The sequence below is a fragment of the Podarcis bocagei genome (assembly GCF_964188305.1).
Source record: "Podarcis bocagei genome assembly, chromosome: 2".
NCBI classification, from domain to species: Eukaryota; Metazoa; Chordata; class Lepidosauria; order Squamata; family Lacertidae; genus Podarcis; species Podarcis bocagei.
Genome location: NC_138126.1, coordinates 91,536,087 through 91,545,973, shown reverse-complemented (window position 1 = coordinate 91,545,973; position 9,887 = coordinate 91,536,087). Strand labels below are relative to the sequence as shown.

Here is a 9,887-nt window from a genome sequence, read left to right as displayed (position 1 = left end):
CCGGGAGCCAGCGCTGTCCGGAGACACTTCCGGGTCACGTGGCCAGCGTGACAAAGCTGCTCTGGCGAGCCTGTACCAGCGCAGCACACAGAAACGCTGTTTACCTTCCCGCTATAAAGCGGTACCTATTTATCTACTTGCACTTAAGGGTGCTTTCGAACTGCTAGGTGGGCAGGAGCTGGGACCAAACGACGGGAGCTCACCCCGCCGCAAGGATTCGAGCCGCCGACCATACGATCGGCAAGCCCTAGGCACTGAGGTTTTACCCACAGCGCCACCCGCGTCCCTCATGTGGAAGTAGATGAAGCTTAATGGGAAGAGATGGTAGATTAAAAGTCTAGGAATCTTGAATTGTTGTCCAGGTTTCCTGGTTTGTAATCTCTAAGCTTTCATTTGCTATGATCCCAACAGATAGTGAATTCCAGCCATAACATGCTCTGAACCTTCCAGATAAAACAGCATAAAGGCCTTATAAATGTGCAAAGGGGGAACTTGCAACATAGACATTTTTTTAAAAAAAAAATCTGGGATCACTGTACACTTTCCTCATCCGTGTACAATTATGTTCTTAGCATGGAAGCAGGACATTTAGGAAAGGAAAATATATCTCTGACCATCTGAATTAAAAAAAATATTTTCAAAAACCAGTCAAAACGTTTGTGTGTTCTGTTGGGCGAAGTGGAATGTGATCTTTTTAATCTTTCAATCTAACCCATATCTGCATAGCCAATAAAAAAACAGTGGATCGAACTTTGTACTGATACACACCTTTTATTATTGTTGCAAGCTATGCAGCTAGATATTTTTCTTACTAGATTTTTTTTTTGTTACAAGGAAATGAATCTTTAAAAGTTATGTATTCAGTAGCTATTTTCTCCAGTTGTCAACAAGAACTGCAACTTTGCTCTCAGGTTTCAAATTCAAAACATTCAGATACATCTTTTTAAATTTTTTTTTTTTTGCTGGTTGTTGCTGAAGACGGAAAACGTTTTAGAAATTCAGGGGAACTTCTGATCCAGCAGCAATTGTGAGATAGTCACTAAATATTATGGTGTTTTAAGGGGAAAACTTTTCGAAATAAGAAGCTGTCAACTTGAAATACAGTGTGCTTGACCCTTTGCACACATGTGTACACACACACACACACACACACACCCCTCACTTTCAAAACTGGATCTCCTCCTTCATGCCAAGTAGTAAATAAGTAAACAGAGAAAGGCTGGTGCTTATATACCTCTCTAGTTCATGATTCGGGCCTGGTAATTCCAGATGTATGGGAAATGTCTCAGCGGTGAAGGAAATGCACACATTCAGAGGCTCTGTACACTTAATTATTACTACTCATGATCTAGGACTGAGGGTGTGCGTTAAGGGGGACAGTCTTAGCAAGTCCAGGCTCAAATTATACTTTGTTGTTGTTGTTTAGTCGTTTAGTCGTGTTCGACTCTTTGTGACCCCATGGACCAGAGCACGCCAGGCATTCCTGTCTTCCACTGCAAACTCATGCTGGTAGCTTCAAGAACACTGTCCAACCATCTCATCCTCTGTTGTCCCCTTCTCCTTGTGCCCTCAATCTTTCTCAAAATCAGGGTCTTTTCCAGGAAGTCTTCTCTTCTCATGAGGTGGCCAAAGTATTGGAGCCTCAGCTTCACGATCTGTCCTTCCAGTGAGCAATCAGGGCTGATTTCATTCAGAATGGATAGGTTTGATCTTCTTGCAGTCCATGGGACTCTCAAGAGTCTCCTCCAGCACCATAATTCAAAAGCATCAATTCTTCGGCAATCAGCCTTCTTTATGGTCCAGCTCTCACTTCCATACATCACTACTGGGAAAACCATAGCTTTAACTATACAGACCTTTGTCGGCAAGGTGATGTCTCTGCTTTTTAAGATGCTGTCTAGGAAAATTATACTTTACCCATGAGTATTTATTTCCCAGCTGTCAAAGCTTACTCTAAACTCAGCAAGACACCCTGAGCAACAGATGGACAAATAAGCAGACAGGACTTGTTGAAAGGGATTTCTGCATAGTCATACTGTGCATTTTCCTCCTCACACAGCAAGAGTGGCACATAAGGAGGCTACTCACAGTGGTACAGTGAGGTTGAAATCACTATGCTTATCAAATCAAGCACCAGGCAGCTATTTACATGTCTGGGTGCCGCACCACCTACCTGAGACTGGCTCCATCTGATTCCATCAGATCAGTGAAAGGAGGGTAAGTTTTGTGGTTTTTGGAGGAGAGGCATTCAGTGGGAATTGTTTATATACATTTAATCAAATCACCACATATACATTCAACCTTCCCACCCCCACCCAACCCCGTCTGCAATAGACTAGAAATTTACAAAGCATTAGTGTCCTGATGGACTCAGACTCGTCAGAAATATTTCATAGCTCCAGAGCAAGGAGCTTTGATGCCCTTTCTAATGGAAGCTGTGTGACATTTAAGGCACATGGGACTATCTGTGTATACCATTAGGCTGCTCTCTCCCTACACTTGTTCCTTTCCCATGCAGTAACCCATCTGAAAAGGGAGTTAACCAAATGTTGGTACGTACTCCTAGTCCTTACATCTAATGCTATAAGATGATATCCATGGATGTTAAGCACATTCCATGCAAGGCAAGAAGGGAAACTCTGTACACATAATGAATGACCCTAGTCCAGAGACAATGACGCTTAAGTCACATATATTTCAATGAAGTTAAGTGCCACCGACTGTCTTTGAATCAGGCCCCTTCTCTATACATTGTTGTAACTGAGAGTCTCTGGTAATATGTGAAGAGCTGAAATGCTCAGTATAAATGCTGATTATTGATACTACATGTACAGGTTGTATAACTGGAAAATCCATCCCACTTCCCCAATTTTTATGGGGAGCAAATGGGCCATAAAACGGGCTTGCTTAAGGCCTCAGTATTGCTGCCTGCCCTGTATTTATATTCTATTATTATTCATATCCTGTGGGAGGTAAGGAAGGGACTGCTAGATTCAGTTTGGGACAGGGTTCTTGTGCATCTAGAAGGGGGAATTTTGGCAAAGCCACATCTCTTTTTATAGGATTACTATTCCGAGGGCTGCTTTACACTTAAAGGATTCCTACACAGACATCACTTGTGTGCAGGAAAACGGCACATTCAGTGCATATACGCTAACATGCAGTCTATTTTGTCACCTCTATACATAGCTGTGTCTGCAGTGGCTTTGGACGTTATTGGATTTTTCTTGTACACAGAAATTCACCTTGCTTTTCCGGAATCTCCAGTCTTAGGCAATGTCTTGGAAGCTTGCACCTATATCTTTAAAAAGGAATTAAAACAGCCACTGACCCAAGACAGGAAAACCCCTTCACGATATTGTAGGGTCTCATCTGATCTGCAGTTCGGGTTCCAGCTTCAAAACTTCCTTCCCTTCCCATACAAAGCTAATATTTACTTTTCAGAAAATGATCAAAATCGAAAGCACCTATTTTGCAAGGCCATAAAGATGTACAACAACTGGCTTGGGCCTAGCATGGATGTGTGTGTTTGCACTGGACGTGGTACACCAGACATTTGTTTGAGCATGGCAGCCGGGTAGATTACCAGAAAATGCGCCCACAAAGCCTATTCATCTCCACATGCTTGCTTGGGTCTTGGAGCACTGAGGCCTACTCATTCCCCTAAACTGTTGCCTTTTCTACTACCAGACACACCTGCTTTTGTTCATGTGGTGTTCCTTGTTCCAAGATAAAGGAATCCCTTTCCCCTTTCAAAATCTCTAGGCAATACCAGACCTGGCATCAACACGTAGAACCCTGGGCTACAGCTTGGAAACACTTTTCCTGGTGTTCTGAGCAGTACTGAGCAGCTGGGTCCAGGAGCCACAATGCCTCTAATTAATTTCCCACAATGCCTCTAACATAGTATTATTCCTGAGGCATTGGGCAGATTTAAAATTCCAACTACCCAGGCCTGTACAGAGCACTGCTGTCTGGCTCAGTCACTGCTGCCACATACATTCACTAATTCCCACTGCCATGGGAGGGACTCCATAGCAGGGCAAATCACTGTAGGCCTTCGACAAAACTCCCATTGGGACTAGTTTGGATCCTCACCAATGCATTGCAAGCCCTTTAGGTCTTTCTAACTAAGACAATTTCACCTCTCATATGTCCCACACCAAACCTGGGAAGTAAGAACGAGCTAACCTTTCTATCTCCATGAAACCAAGCATTTTCGAGGACAGCTGAGATCTTAACTAAAGCCAGAATCTGCACTGTTCCCTCATCCTCCGTTTAGCCAAGATGTTAGCTTCTCCCCACTTTCTGGAGAGGGTTTTGCTTTAAAAAAAACATTTGAGAAGCTATTTGTGCTGAGTTGCCATCCGACTAGTGTAGAAACCGCTGGGTTCCCGTTCAAGCTGGTGGGGTTTTATTTCAAGGCACGCTGTTACCAGTTAGGATGACCAGGCAGATCGTAAGGACCAGGAATGCTGTGGGGCAGGTTGTGCAGCCAGCCAGCTAGAGAAATCAGTGTGCAAGATGCTGTAGTGCCCTGTTTTGCTTCATTCTCTTCTAAACGTCTGCAGGGCAGGAAGCCAAACAAGGAAGAGCAGTCCTGGCCAAAGGTGATAACCCCCAATCTGAGAGGAAATCAGCCAACAAAAGAGAATGGCCCTGGCAGGATCACTGGCAGCGGTGGGGGAATCAGGGTCTCCATCTCCTAGCAGCCTTCAGTTTCATAAGATGCTACCTTCTGCATGCATCTGAGCAAAGCACGCAGTGAAACGACATGGGCTTGCTTGGCACCATCTCCTCCCAGCCTACAGCACTCTAGCATCATGAAATGTTGCACTGCACAGCTTCCTGGAATTACAGGCATCTACAAAGCCATTATCAATGCACAAAATGATTAAGCTCTATATAAACTGTTTCCCCAGTTTCAACTGTATAGATTCATGCAAATACAGCACCAATAATATCTGCACACATGTATGGTTCTCCTGCGGTTCTAGTCAACTTTTAAAAACAAAGTCCATACGTTACTCAAGGACACAGCGTGGCTTGGTGATTGCAATGGGTAAAATCAGGGCACCGAATAGCTGTGCAAAGCAAAGGCTTAGAGCGAGATGTTGGTGTAATGTTCAGACTGTACGCGTTCAACCCAATAAGGTGCAGAGCTTCAGACAAGGAGTCTCTGAATGCACAGGACTCAACATAGCCTAGTTTTCCTGGAGGAATCCTGTGAATTTCAAATGTAGGCTGGCATGAGTGTCCATATTCGCTGCGTCTTCCCTTCATTCTCCTGGGATAATCCATGGTATATCAGCTTTAAGTGCACTGGGAACAAAAACACAAAAGAAGAAAAGTTGCATTCAATCCATTGCTGAATGAAAGTGGTATCTGGGTATGTTCCAACTCATTCCTGTTTCAGCCCTTCCTTGCTCAGGGAAAAGGCTGCACAGCTAATGAAGCTGAAGCTGCATCTTTCTGCATCTGGTCACATCTGCACAAGAGATAGATGTTTTATATAAATAATGGATTATTTCTTTAAATCCTGTAAATAATGGGCTTTGGGGGAAAGGGTTCAATTAGGAATCAGGATGCTTTGGCTTTACCACCAACCACCACAATTAAAATTTAAAACCACGTGCGTTCCAACCAAATACATGTTTCTGAAACTGTTTTGCAAAGATAAGCTGGCATGTTATAGCAAAGGCAAATGTGGGATCATTTTGCAAGGGTTGTTACTGTACCAGCCAGTGTAGTTTGAGAAGCATTCTGGCCACATGCATTACCAGTTTCATGTTGTTATGCATGCCTGGAAGTTCTCCATCCTTGGAGTGATTGGGGCTGAAGCCCTATAATATTCATCTGGGAGTCTGATTGAATTGAATAGGACCTACATCTAATAGGATTGTGCTCTGGGATATGCATGAAACATATGCCATATTCTGGAGGATCAGAGTGAGTTTTGTGCCACCTGCCATGGCTGCACCATCTTATAATACCTAATAAAGAATAATTACAAGCCATGTATCTGGCAGCTGCCCCATCAAGGAAGCTTGTGGCTCTGGAAACTTTATGGTCCACAGTTAATGATTAAACACAGCAGGCCATAGTGCCAGGCTGGTCACTTTATAACTTGCCCGGTTACTTCTCTCTGTTGTAGAGAGACAGATGTTCACTTGCTCTTCCTCCTAGTCTGGGCACGATGCCAGGGAAATGCCAGGAATAATGGCATACGCAGAGAACTCTCTCCTAGCAGACACCCGTATATTTGTTGTTGGCGATACGGCATCACAGTCAATGTGAGACAAGGAGCAGAAACTAGAAAATGGAAGAATTGGAGGACTTAGAAATGCAAGGAATAATCGGAACTGCGAGGACATGAGGAGCTGTGGTCAGGATTCAGGATTTGTCAAAATAAATGTACAGCTGCTGGGGGACAAGCCAAAACTGGGAGGGGGCACTACTAGTGGCTACTATTATTTGACCATCCGGGATTAAGTCTGGATCAAAGAGCATCCCTGAGCTGTGAACCTGATTTTAATTTAGGGAGAATGCAATCTACTTCAAAGCAGATTGTGCAGTTTCTCCTGTGGCACCAAAACCCCCGATTGTGCCCCATTTCTATTAGCATCTAATAAAATGCATGCTATAGTTAAAGCCGTTATGAGATGCCAGAAATATTCCCTGTATGTTTTGTTTTCCTGAAGACATGACAAGAGACATAGCCGAGATGGCTGAAGTGGAGCTTTAATTTGGGGCTTTGGTTTCGCTACAGCAGACAACAGAATTCTCTGACTAGATAATGTAAGAAAAACCCCATACCCACCTTCCCAAATGCAACAAACAAAATAAATTATGGTTCATCTCTGCAGGAAGCTTGACATGATGACTGAATTATCTAGTGGGCTTTTAAGGCAGCTGACTGTCTCTTCTGTGTTTGAGACAGTAGTCCTGCTCTAAGACCCATATTTCATTTTTGCCCTTTTGTACGCAAACGTGGATGTTTTTGAAATAAAGCTTTTCAGACAGAAACACCAGACAAGCATCCAAGGTTTTGTGTGTGTGTGTGTGTGTGTGTGTGTGTGTGTGTGTGTAAATTCTGTTAACAAGATAGGCAAACAAATGAGCAACACCCCCCCAAAAAAAATTGATAGCCAAAACACAGGAACTGGACACCATGCTGAGAACAGATGTGAAACAGTAAAAAAATGGAACAGACACAACTGATCACATTCCCACCACGCCAGCCGTTATTATCTGCCCTTTCTCTAATTTTCAAAGTAACATGAAATGTACACAACAGGCCAGTATATTCTATAATGTGCCATGCAATCCTATGCAGGACCAAGTTCAGTGGCAAGTGGGTACAGGATTGCAGCCTTAATGTGGCAATTATCAGAAGCTGGCTTCTATGACACCAGCGATATTAACAATCATAAGGACTTGCTTATCTGTGACAACTTTTAAGGCGATGTAGTTTGAGTTTAGTAACTTAAGTCACAATGGGGTGTGTGCAGATGGACCCTGATGTACCATTCATTCTCTGGAATTCTGTCATCTCACACACACACATCACTTAACCACAATTTCCTTGAAGTACCATCATTCTCTGGAATTCTTTGACCTCACGCACACCTCACCACCCTTTCGCATAATTCTGCTAATGTGATGTAACATGTTTTTAAATCACTCAGCTCAAATGTATTTCTCTCAAAGCACAAATGTTGGAAAATTCAGATTATTTATCTGCCTAAAACAGAAAAACAACAGTCTCGGTACATACCTTGCTGTGGGGATGGGTGGGCACTGGCACTTGTCGCTGCATCATTTCCTTCTACTCTCCAGGGAAAATTTCAGATGCCTCCAGGAGGTGAAACGTTCTTCTCTGCAGTTTGATGGTGCCACCTCCACATTCCTCTGGTTGTAGATCGACTCAAACTGCTAGTTCTTTAAGGGAGACTTCAATGTTGAGCGAATACCAGAAAGCCCAGAATAGGAGACTAAATGCCAACAGCAGGGCTCCGGAGTAAACAAAGAAATCCCAAGAGCTCAAAAGGCCAAAAATCCCTAGAAGCAGGAGGACCAATCCAGCCACATCACAGATAAGAGCCAAAACTAATATGAAATAACACCGGCCCACGTATAGGGCAAGGATCGTTGCCAAATTCTTCTTCATCGGGCGCTATCAGCCAAAAGGCAGGCTGAGCTTTGGAAGCCTGTCTTATTGTCATGCTACCTGCCCAAACATCCAGGCTGCCTTGCCATCAGAAGGAAGTATAAATGTCAGAGCACACCTCTGAGGACACTAAGCAGGTAGACCAGGTGAGCCTTTAACTCCTTCCTGCCCTGTCACTGTCACCCTAGCAGTGACACACTTTTGCCTGCGAGGTGCCGCACTGCATGGATCCCTCCACCTGGGATTTGGTCCTCTTGGGGAACTTTTCATTTTGTACTCGGAAAAACTAGTAAGGGCTTACTTAGCCCATGTCTATTATTTTTTGTTTAAATCTGACATTTTACAGTCGTATAGCTTCTACAGCATTTTGAAATCAAGCCCCACACTTCCTAGACCGAGGGGGTTGTTCTGTTAAACCAGGAAAACTATCACTAAACATTATTTTAAAATGTGTCAGTAAGATCATTCAGCGTACATGTAAAGTTGTGTGTTTTTAGATAGCCACGGTAAGTGTCCTTTTAATGCCAAGCTGAGGCACAGGCATGACAAACCCATAAAATATCTGGGTGTGGTCTACTACAAACTTTAAATTATTACAAAAACTTAATTACACAGCACTTACAAAAAATAAAATAAAATAAAACTACAAAGATGGAGCAAGCTGAATATAGCATAGCTTGGAAAAACCAGTTCCATAAATATGAATATTTTACCATGTTAAACTTACCTTTTTCCAGTAGGTTACCTATTCCTATCACGATAGAAGCACTCCAAAATGGGCAGGAACTTATTAACGTATTTATGCATGGTGGTAATTGGTCAATATTTTTTAAAATCAAACTATCTGAAGACAGAGGGCTAGGAATACCTCACTTATAATGACACCTTGACATTTTTTTAATGTTATGCAGCATGTGCCTTCATTTGTAGGGATTCAGGCAAATAGCAGGCACAAATGGAATGCACTGATGAAGAACATGTGTCTCTTTAAGCCATACTGTTTTAAAAAACAACTTGGTCTCTAACCCTTTCTTGAAACATGCTCTGCAGGTATGGCAAGAGTGGAATAAAATCTACTGTACAATCACTATTAGCCCCTATAATTGTTCATCCTTTGTTCTGTGGAACTGATAAAATTTTGTAATGTAAACACTGGGAGTCTAAAATGCCTCTGTAGGGTGAGGGACTTATCCAGTGGGTTAACCTCATCCTCAAACTGAAAAAAGAGTTAAAAAAACCAAACCCACCACAGTTTGAACTGCATCAAATTTTACGTTTCAGCAATAATGCCCTTAACTGAAATGGAAAATTCATTAACAGAATATTCTTCAAGTCTAAAAAACATCAACCTCTGTTTCTTCTATCTACAGGATATTTATAAATTTAATATCACAACTCAAAATGATTCTGTTTTTTTTCTAAAAAAAGTTTTTCTTAACAGATTTAAATACAACCCTTTCAGATGCATAGTGGAATGCTCAGTGGAGTAAAAAGGCACTGAATCTGTTTCTGCAGAAACACTCTGAAAGTGAGTTATAGGTAGAACCTTACACCTGTCTTATTGAGCAGCACCAACAAAATACTGAGCAAACAATGCTGGAGAGGCTGTACAGTACTAACCTTTTTGTTATGTACTGAAGTTCTCACTCTGGGCCAGCAGGGGGATACTGTAGATAGTTTTCACTCAGGTCCACATATGCAAATAGGGGATTGAAAG

At 42.6% G+C, this 9,887-nt stretch overlaps 1 protein-coding gene across 1 annotated transcript; it reads right to left on the bottom strand.

Annotated features, from left to right (window-relative positions):
- Positions 1 to 576: 576 nt before the first annotated feature.
- LOC308581806 (transmembrane protein 238-like) lies at positions 577 to 8,234 on the bottom strand. Its single transcript, XM_081184506.1, has 2 exons — positions 7,778 to 8,234; positions 577 to 5,322 (listed from the first exon to the last, which is right to left on the bottom strand). Exon 1 carries the CDS (start codon positions 8,168 to 8,170, stop codon positions 7,928 to 7,930), a length of 243 nt encoding a protein of 80 aa, XP_081040632.1. The 5' UTR covers positions 8,171 to 8,234; the 3' UTR covers positions 577 to 5,322; positions 7,778 to 7,927.
- Between the last annotated feature and the right edge of the window lie 1,653 nt (positions 8,235 to 9,887).

Excerpts from the sequence above, each read along its gene's own strand:
- LOC308581806 (XM_081184506.1), bottom strand. The coding sequence starts at position 8,170 with ATGAAGAAGAATTTGGCAACGATCCTTGCCCTATACGTGGGCCGGTGT.